Genomic DNA, 17,860 nt, shown 5'->3' on the forward strand with positions numbered 1-17,860 from the left:
CTGACCAACCAACCCGGTGTGTCCTTCCATGAAGCTATCTCGACTTTTCAGGAAAAAAGTAACTGATTGAGCACAGGGCTGCTGGACACAGCTCCAGTTCAGGACCTGCTCTAACACACATGGTAATAAACGGAGAGTTGACTCACGTGTCTTTAAATGGGTTACTACTGAACTGCGTGTGAGATTTGGTGTTAGAATGTGCCTCAAGCACCTTGTAATCTTTTCCACACTTTTCACACAGGAGCCTGAATTGATTTGTAAAGCTCGAACAGCTCGAAGAGATTTACAAATCAAACCAGACTCTTCTGAAGATTTTTAGCATTTTCTCTACATTCAGAAGTATTTTTACTTTTTATTTTAGTTAAAAATTTGGTTCAAATTGGGTTTGATTCCACTGGAAAGTTCAGGGCTGGGCGATATGATAATAATATTGATATTGTGATAAATTATGTCCAGTACACTTTCTGCGTTTTTTTTTTTTTAAACAATTACAAAGTCTGTAGTCTACCATTTTCATTCTTGAAAAAAAAAAAATTTAGATCGCCCTTTTTTTTTCATTTAATTTATTTTTTATAGACAGTAAAAAATGGTTTTGATTATGTTTTTCTTTTGAATGAAGTTTTTTTAAATGTAGCACTGCAGTTTTGCCAGCAGTTTATTTATTAGATAGATAGATATTTGCTGACTCCTGAGGGAAATTATGAGTAAAAGTGTAAAAAAACAAGCCGTGCTGCCATGTGTAAAAGTCAGCTTATGCAGGGCAAATGTTTATTCTATACAGACGTACATAATTATGCAGACGATCATTTGTTACTGTAATTTTCCTGCTGTATTTTTGTCTTATTGTCCTCTACACAGCTGCTCTTACCTGCCTATTTTAGCAACAGCCTCGACAAAGGCAAACGAGGTCTACTATGCATCGTAACCAGAAAGACTGACAGGAATGCATGCCATATTTATTGACACCTAACGCTGTACGTCCCGCTTTGAACCTGAAACCTGCCCGGCACTCGTTAGCCTGGGACCAGCCTTAGGACATGTCTAGAGAAAACGAGGCATTACAGAAGCATTTCTAAGAGCTTTAAACCCCCCCCCCCCCCCCCCCCCTTCATAGGGTCCTCCTCCGTTAATGCACACATGAGTGTTTGAGATCAGGGCACACTTCTGTGTCAGCGTCCTGACTGATTTGTTGGTCTTTCTTTTTACGGCTTCAGCCTGCAGTGTTTGTCTTCCATCTTCATGTAAAGTGGATTAATGTGTCCTCTTTCTTTTAAGCCTGAAAGAAAACATTTTCCTATCACGTAAAGTCAAAGCGAATTAAACATTTTGGGAACATCCACTGATGTACACTGATACTCTCATCACTTATAATGGTTTATTTGCCGATTAAGAAAACAAATGGTGAATTTCCGAGAACACTATTAATCTTTTTGACGACAGAAAAATGTACCAAGACATTCTTTGAAGATTTAGTCCAGTTTTAATCTTCTTATACTTTGTTTTGAGAGAACCGCGATGAAACACAGTATTCCTTTTTAGGGCCTGACATCCCATAATGAAGGAATTTGACCTCTCAGCACGGGGCAGATTGTAAATGTTTGTGTCATCTTGCCTGTGTGCTGGCTTTGACTTTTTGAACCGCTCTTTTCCCCTCCTGGATCCCGGTTGTAATGTGGAATGTGGCACGTACTTCCGGGAAAGATGCAAGGAGTTATTCGGAAAATGTGTCCATGATTGTAGTTTGGTCTGTAGGCTGTCTGCTATCTAATTGACTTGCTTCTCTGAGGACTTACACACACCGGGGTGCATTTTTTTAAAGTCAACACTAGATTGTATTTCGGTTTAATGGCTGCACATAGTGTTACCCTCAAGAGGAGTGTGTTTATGCATCGAGTGACGAATGAAGGCACATATTTCTAGCAGTACGATGAGCACATAAGGAAATTCATCAACAAGATTAAAGCCTTTTTAACTGACTCCGGAAATTATTTTTAAAAAAAGCACAGAAATGAACCGCATTTGTTGTGTTTCTTAGCAATGCTCAAAACATGTTAGTAAACATTCCTAATCACACACACAGCTTGAATATGCCACCCATGAACCGAGCTGTGACTGCCATTTCTGAAAAAAGACAACTAAATCATGCCCAAACAGTAGACCATATACCGAGAGTCCTGTTATTTCCTGCTCAGGGACAAAACGGGAAATAGTGTGTACCCAGAGCCAGTTTCAATGATTCAAAACAAGCCAAATATTTCCTTTTAGCAATTGCTTATGCACAATAACAAAAAAGGAGAGATTGTGTTATGATGATCTGTGTGTCCAGGAGCCTCTTTTATGTCTCACTGGGGCACCTGACTGTTTACCTGCTGTAGTAACACTGACGTAGTTAGGAAAAGGACAGAATATTTAGCATATGTACATATTTTATTTCAAGAATACCCACCATTTTATGATAGAATATGTGATAGAACCAAATACCTACAATGTTCCATATGTTATAAATGTCATAAGTCATATACGTCACAGTTGACAAACGCGGTTTGCCAAATTTTCCTAAAACCAGAACACAAGTATTTGCAAGTATTTGCATGTGTATGTTTTTTTGGTGGATTTTTCCCTGTTTTTCTCCCTATCTTGCTTACCTGCCAATTCCATCATAAAACAGTTACCAACCGGGGAGGGTGAAGGTTAATATGTGCTTCCTCTGAGACACTTGACGAGTCTTTTCGAGCTGCTTCTCCTGCTGCGTCACAAGGCAGCGTAACACACTCAGAGGAAAGCTCTGAAATCTGCCCTCTTCCACATCCATGAGCTCACAGATGCCTCCAGTTGCCTAGGTGTTGTGGTGATTGACAGGAGAGAGAAAGTACACCATCCTTCCCACCTAGAGAGCAGCGATTTTGCTCACTTGGCTCCCTGGCATGGATGGCTCTGACATCGCCGGAATTCGAACTCATGATCTCCTGGTGATTGGGTGTTGCTCCACTCAAGAACCCGCATGTCTGTTGTCGTCAGGGTTTTACAATATTGTGCAACAAACTCCTATAGTGCATGTAGAGCTTCACCATTGCAATATATTGAATCAACTGTAACAGTTTAAATCAATATAACATAAATCAAACAAGCTAGGACCCTACTGAAGGTACCAAGTGATATAACTCAAACATCCAATACTGCAAGTGCTGTTTAGCTGTTTTCAACCAGACTGTGAGTTTTGTCTGAGCGAATGAACCTCAATCCAGCTTTTTGTCACTATTTCCACCCTCAAGTCCCACCACTAATATTTTGTTAAGGCCTGTTCAGGTGCACTTTGTTTATCCTCATCTATTTCTGCAGGAGAAAAACAGTTCTATAGTAAAGTTAATAGGTCAGTAGTGATCTCTGTGTATAACTCGTCCATTGTTTCGAGAGTGCGGAGGTGGGCAGAATTTCCAGGCAGAATCAGGGTTCATGTTTTTCTTCCTGGGTAAGCACTAGAGAGTGAAGGCCCTCGTGACTGCCGATGATGTCAGGGTGTAGCCAACCTGCAGCTTTGTTTTGTCAGGTGAAGAACACAAAAGGAAAGAAACAAGCTCGCTGATTGGAGAGAGTGACGAAGGGGCTGAGCTCGGCGCTCTGTGACTCACAGGAAGCACCTGTCCCTGATGCGTTATCGCTCCGTTTACAGGCAGGGGGCTGCTCGGTGACGCAGGCCTGTATTGTGCATCTCTTCAGCTCAGGACAAAGGTGTTTACACTCGCCTGGCCAAAGCCTGCTGAACTTCTTATTATGTTTTTTTTTTTTTTTTTGGTTGTTGTGGTTGCTGTTGTTGTTGTTGTTTACTGATGGTGACTATTTGGCTTTTTTTGGGCAATGGTCCAGTTTCACAATTAACTGTAATACGTGATATTACATATTGCAGTCAATTGTGGTATGTAACCTGTAGCCGTCCATATATCACAAGGAATATTCATCAGGACTTTCCCGAGTTTGCTAGGAAGTTGTGTCCATGTTTTTCCACATTGTCTGGCTAGAGTGACTGAATGAATGAATTCCCAAATATTTGACTGAAAAGCTGTACACAAAACTGTACACAGCTGACTGTGATTGTAACTCACATTACCACAACGCACCACATTACAGATATAATCCCCTAGCCTTTATCACAATTTCTTGCATGCATGGAACATCGTCAGGAATCCAAATTATAGGGTTTGGAAGTCTCGTTATTGCTAACTTTCCAGTTTTGATCTGTGGTGAATTATAGACATCTTTCATGACTCGCTAAAAATATCTGTCCCTAAATTGAACCGTGTGTGCAGGATTGCATAACCAAGCCAATGGCATGCCCAGCTGGAATTGTTTTTAGAACAATACTTGACCGATTTTTTTATACGATTTGGCTGAAAAGTCCATAATGTTGTGGTTAACATCTCACCACAGCATGGAGCTACTTTGTGTAGATTCTATACAGGAGCGCCAGTGCAGCACAGTCATGCATTAGAGTTTTTTCCCCCCTTTCTTTAGCTTTGACCCTGAAGATGCTCTGAGGAAGTTTTCACGTCGGGAGTTTTCAGCCTATGAATAGAGCATTCATTTTGGCACTTCCTAGCTCAGACATGATGCTGGCGCTGGCCCTAGCTGTCAGAAATAGACCTTCTACATGTCTGGAGTTTAACATCCAACCCCATCTTGTTTAGTGAAAGCGTGCTGTTGGCTGAAGACCTCGAGGATGGCTGAGGTCTCCTGTGTCACCCCTTTCCTCCTCTTTCATTTATGTCATTGTTTTGTCTTCCTTGAAAAAAACTTTTGTTTTTCATTCCAGGACTTTAGCTTGCTATTTCAGTTGGTTTTAATTATTTTTTCCATCTAAATATGTGGCTTTTGTTCATATCATGCCACAGTATGGGGTCAATTTGTCATGAGCCTCTTTTCGATCACTCACTGGTTTTTCCCCCTTTTTTTTTTTCCTTTCTTTTTTTTTCTTTTTTTCAAATCTTCCAGTTCTTACTTATAGTTTCCACAGTTTTTTTTTATTTGAACAAACGCCCTACACAGACAGGATTACATTTACATAGAATTGCAAGTGCTCCTTCGTGATTTTGCTTCCCTCCAGATCCAGCCATGTTGGTGTTTTTCATTTTCCCTTCCTCCCCTGAGAATTGTTGACTAAATTACTTACTGTTTTTGGACCAACTCAGTCATGGTCTGATCATTTTAATCCCATCCGGATAGACACGTCTGTGGTTTTGCAGGCAGATGCTGCCTCTTGCATTGGGCAACAAAAAGTTCTGGCCACTTCTACACTCTGTATTTAGTTGTCTAGTGCACGTATCCATATGAAACACTTCCTAAATTGAGAAATCAAGAGTATGATATCACAGGGGATTAGTTTTCTTGAAATAAATGAGTGTATCGCTGTCAGTTCCTTAATCATCAGCATTAGATGCTGACAAATAAATAAATATAATCGTTAATGATCCAATAATGTTCTCTGTATTCAAACCTTAAATGCATTTAAAATAATGTATGAGTAAATGTAGACGTATGAGTAGATACATCTCAGAGTAGATGTATAAAAATATTTATTACAGACGTCATGGAGTGAAAGTGATCCCATCCAAATAGGGCTTAGGATAATACCAAATAATGATAATACCAAAGAACCTCGTGAGGTTATTCTGAGCCTGTAGCTTGCACTTGACAGCTCCTGCGGTTCATATATGCCAAAATGTTCTCTTTGTCCTCCAGACGGGACAATGCTTTACGCTATTTATAGCCACCACTAAAGAGGCACGACTGGAGTAATTGAATACACCAGACAGCAGATGAAGGTCTAATTTGGTTGTCCTGTTCTTCATGCTTGCTCAGCTTGCACCGATTCTTAGCAGGTCAAGCCGCAGATCCAGTATCGCTTTGTGGAACGGGCGGCATGTCCACATGACGAGGAACCCTCAGCGAAAATGTTATCGGGCTTATTGACATCACAAACTCAGGAGCACTTGAAGTGCCATTGTCACTTGACTGGGATCTAAACTAAGCGCAGGATGTGTTATGTCTTTGATATGACTCAGCTGGTTCAACACAAGTGTGTATGTGTGTGTGTGCACGCGTGTGGGTGTGTGTGGTTAGATAGACTGTTATGAGCATTCTGTTCGTGGTCACACTGTACTTTGTATAGAGGTCAGTTATGAGCTTACAGTAGTGGAGTTTCTTATCAGAATTCTGTTTATAGAGTCACTTCTCCCCTTGATATCACTCTGACTTGCCTCTTTACCCTTCACAGTTTTTCTGTTATCTGCTTTTTTCTGATGCTGTTTCGATGCTCTTTGTCACACTGTTGTGGCTTGCTTTTCTTTCTTAGCATCAGTAGCCTAAATAAATTCCTTGCATTCCTTTGCGTAATGCGTTAAAGTGTTTTATTATGTTGGCTTGGAAAAACCAAAATGCTGTTCTTCTTGTACTTCTCTCTTTTCACACATCACAATTTTTGACATAAAACCACAAAGTTTGGCGCAATCGTAGATCCTATACAAGAACAGTGGCCTTGTGCTTTTGGAAAAGATCAGAATTACGGTTGCCATGTAGCACTTTTTCACATAGGAATATATGGGGAATGGTTTGTTGTTCCTGTCTTCACATGATTTAATTCAGATGTTCTGGAGTCAATTAAAACTGCACTGCTCCACCCACTAACACCCTAGCAACCCCTTAGAACATGATAGCTACCAATTAACACACTAGAAACTAGCTGAGATTCAATAGCAACTTCCTAGTTACAACCTGGCAAAAACCTGGAATAGCATACCAACCACCTAGCAAACTCAACCAAATGGAATGACTAAGGAATCATTTAGAAACACTCTAGCGATCATGTGGAATACCAGAGCAACCAGCTAGCAACAACCTAGAATCCAACTGGGATACCATACCAATCACCTAGCAACCACATGGAATGACATGGCAATCACCTAGCAACACCCTAGAAACCACCTGGAATACCACAGCAACCAGCTAGCAGCAACTTAGCAACCTGCTGGAATACCACAGCAACCACGTAGCAGCACACATAACTTCCTGGAATACCATAGCAAGCACCAATTAACACCCTAGCAAACACCTGGAGCACCATCGCAAACAGGTAGCAACACTCTTACAACCACTTGTAATACCATAACAAACACCTAGCAACACCCTAGAAACAAGCTGGAATACCATAGCAACCACTTAGTAACATCCTAGATACCAGCTGGAATATCATAGCAACCACCTGGTAGCACACTAACAACCACCTGGAACAGCCTAGCAGCACCCTAGCAACAAGCTGGAATACCATAGCGACCACATAGTATCGCCCTAGCAACCACTTACAGTACCATCGCAACATCCTAGCAACCAACTGGTATACCATAGTAACCAACTAACAACAGCCTAGCAACCGCCTGGTTTAACATATCACCCATAACTAACTATATTTTAACCTTTTAACATTTTAGTCTTTAAACATACGTTTTTATCATTTTCAAATTTAAACATTATAACCTTTTACCTATTTAACCTTTAAATGCTTAACTGTTTAATTCTTTTTAAAAATTGTTATGGTAAATTGGGTGGCTGCTGTTATTATCGTGTTATTATCGTGTTGCTTTGCATTATGCTGCACTACAAACAATTCTGTGATGTTTTTCAAGCTCAGTTTGTTACATTTGTTTTTTTTCTCCTCTGATATCCGATCCAGCATTACGAATATAATAAACATGATCAGATCAGAGCATCCCTAGTGTGTTCCTGTAAAGTGTATTGCTTTAGTGGTTTTGTGTTCTGTAATGATCACCAGACTTTTTCAGAGAAATGCAGTCAGACATCCTGAAAAAGAAATTTATCATTGTGAATCAGATAAAATAACTGCTGTTCTGATGACAGCCTGTCATGGGATCTGACTTCATTGTTGGCTGTCCATAGTGATTGAATACAGCAGACAGCTTTGGCGTCTTACTCTGAGACACGTCCCAACATTAAGACACGGCCCAGATTAAGCTAATATTACTGTACTCATCAGACAGGCATGTACAAATGACTTCTATCATGGTTATTGTTTGGATTTTATTTTTGTGATTGATTAAACCAGAACAAATTGAGAATTTCACTTCTAGTACTTGACTCCCAAGGCAGAATTCTGACATTTCTAGACGTTTAATCTCTTTCTCAGCAAATCTTAGCTATTCAGAGGAAAGGGCTGTTGATGTATTGATGTGATTTTAGCCAATTCCACTCTTCTCCGTCTTTTATTGACGTGTCCTCAGGTAAGCATCTGTATTGTTTATCTGTTTTCCTCTGGAAATTTACCACATACTTTGCATATTTTCATATTTTCTGTTACTTTCCTGGCACCTGTCCCGATCTGATGATGCCGGAGCATTCCGCTTTTCCCTCCGCTGCCTTGTGGTGTTAGAGATTTCCTGCCTGCTATTGTGTCTGCCGTTGGACTGTGACATCCTGGTTCAAGCCCTTGGGTTGCCCCACCACTCTTTCGCTTTCTCTGCCTCTCATTCTACTTCCTCTCTGTTCCTCTCGTCCATGCGTAACATAACGGACACTCCGTGTAAACGTGACACAACTAACGTAAGGCAGTGCATGCTTATGCTTGATCATCATATGGCGCTCTTTTGCAGTGACTCTGACTCAGATACAGCCCGGAATGTTGCAGGACATCTGTTAGCCTCAACGCCGCAACTCTGCTGACGGCTGAAGAACCAGTTTTTGGTTTCTCTGATTGGACAAATCTGTATCGTCTAAGTAGCCAATCATTTTTTTCAGGAGCAAGTAGTGATACAAATGAAACGTAATTACTTTAACCTTAACATGAGGCCGTTGCTTGATGTTTCCTGATCTACATTCCTGATTGTGAGTAGAAAATTCTGAACGGGAATGTAGGTGTTCAGAGTAGGTGGCAAGGAAAGCGGATGAGTGCCATTTCCTGCTCTCTGATGAGAGGATAATGTAGTAGCTGAAGGAGGACATCCTGCTCCTGGTCTCCACCGACCATTTTACGATTATAAGTAGCCAGTATGCCAGGACCTCACAAAAGCCCCCTCTCACATCTTGTTCCAGTAAGCACTCTGAACACTCTAGGACTAGATGTTAGGATGTTTAATTTTCTTTTGAGAATTCCCTTTTATTGAGTTTCCAGAAATATGTTATATAACCAAAGGTATGCAGACAACTGACTATAACACCCATATGAGGGTCCTCCCCAAACTGTTGAAACAAAGTTGGAAGCACACAGTTGTATAGAATGTGGCATTAAGATTTCCCTTCACTGGAACTAAGAGGCCAAAACCTCTTCCAGCATGATAGTGCCCCTGTGCACAAAGTGTGATCTGGACAAACATGATTTGCCAAGGTTGGACTGGAAGAACCCGAGTGTCCTTCACAGAGCCCTAACCTCAACCCCACTGAACACCTTTGGCATGAACTGGAATGACGGCTGTGCACCAGGATTTGTTCCCTGACATCAGTGCCCAGCCTCTCGCGCTCTGGTGGTTGACTGGACAAATCCCCACAAGCATTTTCCAAAATCTAGTGGAAAGCCTACCCAGAAGAAGATTATTATAACAGCAAAAAGAGCAACTACATATTAATTCCCATGGTTTTGGAGTGGGATGTTCAATATTCAGGTGTCCACATACTTTTCGGCAATATAATGTATGACCTCAAAGTTGCCTGTAACAATAATTAGTCTCATTAGGTGATGTTATGCCACCACTATGTTTTTGGTTTGTCCATCTGCCTGTCCGTATATCCGTCTATCTGAGATTCTTTGTTAGTGTGATATCTCAAGAACGAGTGGTTGAATTTTTGTAGGATTTATTTGGAATTATCTTTGTAACCAGTAAATGAACTGATGAGATTTCGGAATTGTTCCAAACAGGGTCAAGGTCACAACAAGGTCGACTGTCTGAAATGGTTTTTCTTCAATAGTTTCCTTCTTGTTTGAAGTATATTTTAAGAGTATTTGAGGCATACATACAAAATTAGTAACAAGAAGAACTGGACTTGTTGATCATTGTAGGCATGCCCTTCTACTTGTTGAGATTTTTTTTTTTTTCGGAGGAAATCGCTAGCTACCCTCTTCCACATACACAATATCACAGATGCCCACGATTGGCTGCTGTCACTCTGATAGACAGAAGAGTGTAGAACCATCTCTCGCCACGGATGGCTGTGGCATCGTTGGAATTCAAACTCACAATCTCCCGCCGATAAGGGGAACACTTTTCTGTTGCACCACTAAGAAGCCCTCTCAGTGTAACTGTTGAGGTTGTTTGATCATCGAATGGATGTTCTTTAGCTCTCTGTTTTATGTTCTTTGTGAGATCTAAAATCATATGTACGTGTGCTCTCTTTCCACAGTTTTGTCAGCCAGGAGGATGGAGGCTATCTCGCGAAAGGAAGCCTCCTACATTCTTTACAGTGGTGCTGACAGACATCGACTCGGACCGACACTACTGCTCCTGTCTGACTTTCTACGAGGCTGAGGTCAACCTGCAGGTAAGGCTGACTAGAGCTCTAGTTACGGTCTATGGTTTCCTTTAGGCTTATGCGATAATGATTTTTCCCCGCTCTCCATTTTCCATGGTAAAATATTACGAAAACGAATGAGTGTTCCAGAACTGGTACCCTAAATAAGACAGGAAAGTGAGCATGTTGTGTTCAAGGAGAGTATAGGAGGGAGTAATAATATTACCAGCTGTATAAATTGTGAAAACTCAGCTGGATGGTGGATTTTAAGTGATTCTGCAGTAATGCAGTAAATGGTTAAAAAACATTTCAGCGCAAATTTCATATAATTCTTTTACAGATAGGTTGTCTAATATCAACATGGCTGATGTTTTTCACTGTTGCTGCTGCTCGCAGGAGAGCGCTGGTCAAAAAAAGGTCTACTTAATCTTTTTGGTCAAAATCTTTATCTTTTTTTTTCCCTTTTGAAATAGCAGGAAACCATTTTAACAATTTTCAACCAAAATGGTCAGTAATATATTGTAATATATTGTGAATATCGTTGCAATGTTATGTCATGTAAGTACGATAATATCCTTACATCGCACAAGCCTAGTTCCCTTCCTTTACAGAACCTCATGGTCCCACATAATGTACATGTTCTGAACATGCTCTGTGCTGTCGCTTTGACTGAGAAGGAACTTATGTCCTTGATGGTTTTCAGAGATTCATGCTTGAGGGTTTAAAATGACATTCCACTGAAATTCCAAGAACAGGCACCATAAAGATTAGTCTGGGAATGAAAAAAACTACTTCAGATGTTAGTGAACCATTGAGGTTCTTTCCAAAGCAAGTCACAATGAGTAAAAATCTAAGCTATATATATCAAGCATCCTGTCAAACATCCTGACAATAGAATTTGAGCGCCAGCCCAGCATCTGGAATTCAAACCTGGTCATTAAGACCGAATATCCCACACTTTTAGATGCAGTGAATCACATTGAAATTACATCTTACAGTTAGACTGCTTGGAAAGGTTAATTAGTTTACCAACACATTCGGGAATCAGACCATTTAACAATGGTGTCAGTCTTCCTGTGAACGCATGGAGTTATGAGATCAGTGAACCTTGTTCTCTACAGTAAATCTGCATTATCTAGAGTATTTTCTTTGGTTTGAGTCATTGTGGTACTAGTGGTAGCTAGTACATGAATGACCTTTTGCAACATTTTTCTATAGAATTTCCTGGTCTAGATTCAGTTAGTGATTATTAACATACCTCCACCATGCTTCATAGTTGCCATGGGATTTTATAAAAAAAAAAAAATTTCCCACTTTTTTTTTTTTTTCTTTTTTCAAGAGAGTATTTTCTCAGAGGAACACATACTTTTTCCACTAATGACCTCTATCGGAAATTCAGTTTTAAATTCAATATTGGGTGCAAATATAACATTACAGAATCTTGTATGTTAAATAAAACTGTTTACTATGACCTAGATTAAGGTCAGAACACATTTTAGGAGCCAGAATTATGGAAAATTCCACGTGTTCCATAAACATTTTTTTATATGGACAGTATAACGACAGCTGTGCATTTGTGGCCTGGTCCTTTTGAATGTTATGCAACAGTTTGGCCAGGATGAAGAGCACATCAGGTCTGGAGGCTGTGATGGCCCCCAGCTGTTGGCTGGTGCTGCCTCCTTTTGTGACTTCTCGCGGGAGTCGTCCTCTTGTGCTCTCTCTCTCTGTCTCTCTCTCTCTCAAAGAGATGCTTTAATCCTCCTCATCTGGGTTCCCCCTGACGTGGAGCGCCGAAGGCCACCCTGATGCGTGCAGCTGCAGTGTCATCGCACCCATTAACACCAAGGAATTATTTTTTATTATCAAATGGGACTTTTATGCCTCCCAACTGTCCTCTTCACTGTTTTATTTTTTTTTATTTTTATTTATTTTTATTTATTTATTTAATTTATTCCTCTCATTTATTCCCATGATTCAGACTACCCACAGCGCTTGACAGTAGTGCTGGGTGATAGGACGCTGTAATCAGATATTGTAGATGTCATTGATGGATTAGCATCACATATAATTTGTGAAATATGCTAATTTTACCCAGATATTTACAATCTATTTCCATTTGTCCCACGAATAAGATAAGGTTACCGAAATAGCCTGAATTAACTGATCTAGTGATTAGCGTGGAGTACAAATACATTACCGAAGCAGCAGGCAGCTTAAATAAATTTCTCACAAAGTGATTGCATATAAGAAAGAAAAGTAGGACAAGACATAGACTATGATCTGTATGGCCAAAAGTTTGTGGACACTTGATCTCACCCATATGTGGTTCTTCCCCAAACTGTAGCTACAAATTTGGAAGCACACAGCTGTGTAGGATGTCTTTGTATGCTGTAAAATTAAGATTTCCATTCACTGGAACTAAGAGGCCCAAACCTGTTCCAGCATGACAGTGCCCCGTGCATAAAGCAATGAAGACATGATTTGCCAACGTTTGAGTGAAAGCAGTCTAGTGTCCTGCACAGAGCCCTGACCTGAACCCCACTCAGCACTTTAGGGATGAACTGGAACACCGACTGCACCCCAGACCTCGTCACCCAACATCAGTGCCTGACCTCACTAATGCTCTTGTGGCTGAATGATCACAAATCCCCACAGCCACGCTCCAAAATCTAGTGGAAAGCCTTCCCAGAAGAGTGGAGGTTATTACAACTGCAAAGCGGGACTAAATCTGGAATGGGATGTTCAACAAGCACATATGGGTGCGATAGTCAGGTGTCCACAAACCTTTGGCTGTATAGTGTATTAAAGCATTTTTTTATGATGTGGTTACTTATTACAGTAGGTAGACTTAAAATTGAATAAAAACAGTTTCTTAAGGGTTTCCTCTTTGCTGTTTTCAGCCTAGTCTAGCTATTTTCACCAATAATGAGTCATCACGGACTCCTACGCGAGTATGTCATGAACTGACTGTGGATTTCTGGTTTTTGTTATTTTTACGCCTTATTTAGACTGATGATCTCTTTCCAGTGTACCAGTGTCTTGAAACTGGAAAAAATGTTAAATAAACATCTATCATTAGGCTTAGCTTATGTAGCTCGTCTGCCGTATAGGTTCCTGTCCGTGAGCTGTTACTATAGAAATGATAACGTATTAGAACGAGTGCATTACTATAAACCTGTAAGCTGCAATAATTGACACCTTCTGACCAATCAGAATCAAGAATTCAACAACTCTGTGGTATGAGCCATTTAGTAAATGAGGTAACGGTAATTACCCAAAGGATGTGAAACTTAATTAAAAAAAAAACCTAAAAGGTCATTAAAATGAAATGAACAGTTCAAAGGCTACAACCTCATAGGGGATTAGTTTTCCACCAACCAAAACTACCACTGAAGCAATGGACACAAAACCTGACGCAGCAAAAAGTAATCCAGTCCAAAAATCCATGTGATTTTTGGAGGATCAATGTTTAATTCATAGTTTAATAGAACACTATAGAATTCAGAGTATTGAAATAAATTTTATCTGATTGGAAGCAGCAGCTATGGAATGTATTCCCTCGTAATTGAGCCAAATCCTCCCAATAACGCCGAAATGTGTTTCCCATCTGTGGGGGTATTTTAATCCCAGCGCTCCCCACGGAAGATGCTGTGGCTCTCATGGCATGTTTTCATTGTCTGAGCAAAAAGGCAATAAAGAGGCGAGTCAGCAGGGTTTGAGCGGTGGCCACCAATATGAGCTTATGCGCATTATGGAGGCTCAAATAGGGCAATTCGAACCAGATTCAGCGCATCAGAACTCGATATTGGTTGCATATTTCAAGAAGAAAATTAAAAATGAGTACTAAGGTTAAATATTTGTTATTCAGTAATTTTGGTTTTCTGTGTTTTTCCAGTTCAACTCAATGAAGAATGAATCATGATCCTGAAAAAGCACTTTAAATACAATGGGTCCTTTTCATACGTTCGGGTTTTGCTGTTGAGTAGAGTAACTGTACTTCCGATAAAACAACAATGGCTGAATTGAACATCGTTTATGAGTAAGATTATAGAAAGTAGGAGTAGAAATGGTTCGCTGTTTGAACGCAGCTGATCTGAGACGCTTCAGCCGATCTCAGGTTTCTGTGGTTCTTCGTTCCTCCTCTTCCACTGCCAGCAGCTAGCTAGCATCTAGGTTAATAACATACCTTACACATGATAGCCTACTCTGCTTAAATAAAACCACTGGATTTAACCAGAAACCTCTGTGTTCATTTTTGAACATTTTTAGAGCATCCTTCTACTCTGCAGTGAGATTTGTTGCTTGTGGAATCACCGTCACTCCATCATTGAAAACCCTGCCATAACTTGCTGCAGCTAGGCAGGAAGTGACGGATTCTGGACAGGAAATAAGGGCTATTGGGAAAATGTTTAGGTTTACTCTACGTTTTCTTGAACTCAGATTGGAATGGAAAAATAACATTATCCGGTCAAGTGCTTTTTTTAAAATAACATTTTCACTCTGGAACAATTTACAGAGAACTTGTTTGCGTTCATTAAAAAATATCATTCATTTTCGCATTTCACTTTTGTTCTCATCCCTGGTTCTTACTACAAGTGTTAACTCAGCTCTCAATTATACAACTTTGGTATCCTTAGTTTGCTATGAATGATGACTTTTTTCTGAACCTTTTCAACTATCCACAGTTTTAGCATTAGTGGAAATACATACACAATGGCAATTAACTCCATATCTAGCTAGTCATTATCAGTGCTAACGTCAATTAACGTTACCTTACTCTGATAGCTATGAATGATTCCTATGAAGAATTTATATCCTTTATTCTGCTCACATTCCTTTGGTGCTGAGTTCTGGACACATCTTAGAAATTTAGTCTCCGCAGCGTTGACAAAAATGAGGAGAAAAATCTTCCCACTGCGACCGAAGGTGATGATAATTTAAATGTTTCTGTGGTAAACAGTTGGCCTTGCCCTGGCCTTCCATGTACTTCGGTCTGGGTTTTTCTTTTTTTCCTTTTTATTTTCTTTTTTGTGGAAAGGGCCCATTATTTTCTTGGGCTCATTAATGTAAGGAAATGAGGATATTAGATGTTTTTTTTTTTTTTTTTGCATAGATTTCATGTTTGCAATGATGTCATCTTGTTCGATATTGTTAGACATTACATTTTTCTCTACTGTCACTCTGAGTGTAATGTAATTGATTCGATTTCCACCTTCCATGGCTCTGGAACACGGTTTGTGTATCATGAGCCATCATGGGTTAGAATAACATCCCCCAGGCCACTGGAGAGGTCTCTTGGACAAAACAATCGCCAATTATACAATTACACAGTTTTTCTTAGATTAAAGTCTATTAATAGGACGACACACAGGTTTGACTTTCATTTCCTCTTGGATTTCTGTCATTAACGCATAACCTAATCTCGTATATCACAACATTTTTTGAATGTGTGCGTCCTCGAGCGATGTAAAGTCAGCATGAGCTCATGCTCTTGTGGTATGCAGGCCCCCTAACTTGATTAGATCATGTTATTTTCTCGCCGTCTTTGTTGAAAAACGAACAGTCACTTCTTGGTGCTAACGCAATTCATCAGAATATCATCAGAAAAGGCATTTTTTGTGCAAGTTAGCCACACTGTATTTACGAGAAACTGGGGTTTAGCTGTAACAGTATAATCATATTTATGCGTTACTCCCTCAACTTCCCATCTGAGATGAGTATACAGTGAGGGAAAAAATTATTTGATCCCCTGCTGATTTTGTACGTTTGCCCACTGACAAAGAAATGATCAGTCTATAATTTTAATGGTAGATTTATTTTAACAGTGAGAGACAATACCAACAAAAAAAATCCAGGAAAATGCATTTCAAAAAAGTTATAACTTGATTTGCATTTTAATGAATGAAATAAGTATTTGATCCCCTATCAATCAGCAAGATTTCTGGCTCCCAGGTGTCTTTTATACAGGTAACAAGCTGAGATTAGGAGCACTCTCTTAAAGGGAGTCCTCCTAATCTCAGCTTGTTACTTGTGTAAAAGACACCTGTCCACAGAAGCAACCAGTCAATCAGATTCCAAACTCTCCATCATGGCCAAGACCAAAGAGCTGTCCAAGGATGTCAGGGACAAGATTGTAGACCTACACAAGGCTGGAATGGGCTACAAGACCATCGGCAAGCAGCTTGGTGAGAAGGTGACAATAGTTGGTGCGCTTATTCGCAAATGGAAGAAACACAAAATAACTGTCAATCTCCCTCGATCTGGGGCTCCATGCAAGATCTCAGCTCGTGGAGTTTCAATGATCATGAGAACGGTGAGGAATCTTCTCGGTGAGGATCTTGTCAATGATCTCAAGGCAGCTGGGACCATAATCACCAAGAAAACCATTGGTAACACCCTACGCCGTGAAGGACTGAAATCCTGCAGCACCCGCAAGGTCCCCCTGCTCAAGAAAACACATGTACAGGCCTGTCTAAAGTTTGCCAATGAACATCTGCATGATTCAGAGGAGAACTGGGTGAAAGTGTTGTGGTCAGATGAGACTAAAATCGAGCTCTTTGGCATCAACTCAACTCACCATGTTTGGAGGAGGAGGAATGCTGCCTATGACCCCAAGGACACCATCCCCATCGTCAAACATGGAGGTGGAAACATTATGCTTTGGGAGTGTTTTCCTGCTAAGGGGACAGGACAACTGCACCGCATCAAAGGGACGATTGACAGGGCCATGTACCGTCAAATCTTGGGTGAGAACCTCCTTCCCTCAGCCAGGGCATTAAAAATGGGATGTGGATGGGTATTCCAGCATGACAATGACCCGAAACACATGGCCAAGGCAACAAACGACTGGCTCAAGAAGAAGCACGTTAAGGTCCTGGAGTGGCCTAGCCAGTCTCCAGATCTTAATCCCATAGAAAATCTGTGGAGGGAGCTGAAGGTTCAAGTTGCCAAACGTCAGCCTCCAAACCTTAATGACTTGGAGAGGATCTGCAAAGAGGAGTGGGACAAAATCCCTCCTGAGATGTGTGCAAACCTGGTGGCCAACTACAAGAAACATCTGACCTCTGTGATTGCCAACAAGGGGTTTTGCCACCAAGTACTAAGTCATGTTTTGTGAAGGGGTCAAATACTTATTTCACTCATTAAACTCATTATTCACTCTCAATCTAACAGAAATTGTCTTTGTCCTTAAAACAGTAAGATGATTTAATTAAAATAACATTTCAATGATTTGATTTTTTCGTACTAAAAAAAAAAATCTTGCCATAGGGAACCAATGATGAGCTTTAAATAAACGAGGCCCGATTTCTATTTAAGCAAGCTACTTTCTCATGCCATGTTCTGGATATTTTGTCAT

At 40.3% G+C, this 17,860-nt stretch overlaps 1 protein-coding gene across 3 annotated transcripts in view; it reads left to right on the forward strand.

Annotated features, from left to right (window-relative positions):
* Positions 1-17,860, forward strand: part of sbf2 (SET binding factor 2) — a 126,619-nt gene that overhangs the window by 31,839 nt on the left and 76,920 nt on the right. For all 3 annotated transcript variants that reach the window (XM_034308662.2, XM_026930509.3, XM_026930510.3), the window contains exon 3: positions 10,396-10,533. In XM_034308662.2, the coding sequence (XP_034164553.2) occupies positions 10,396-10,533 (138 nt within the window). The remainder of the gene's footprint in view (positions 1-10,395; positions 10,534-17,860) is intronic.

Source organism: Pangasianodon hypophthalmus, chromosome 11 (assembly GCF_027358585.1).
Source record: "Pangasianodon hypophthalmus isolate fPanHyp1 chromosome 11, fPanHyp1.pri, whole genome shotgun sequence".
Lineage (NCBI taxonomy): Eukaryota > Metazoa > Chordata > Actinopteri > Siluriformes > Pangasiidae > Pangasianodon > Pangasianodon hypophthalmus.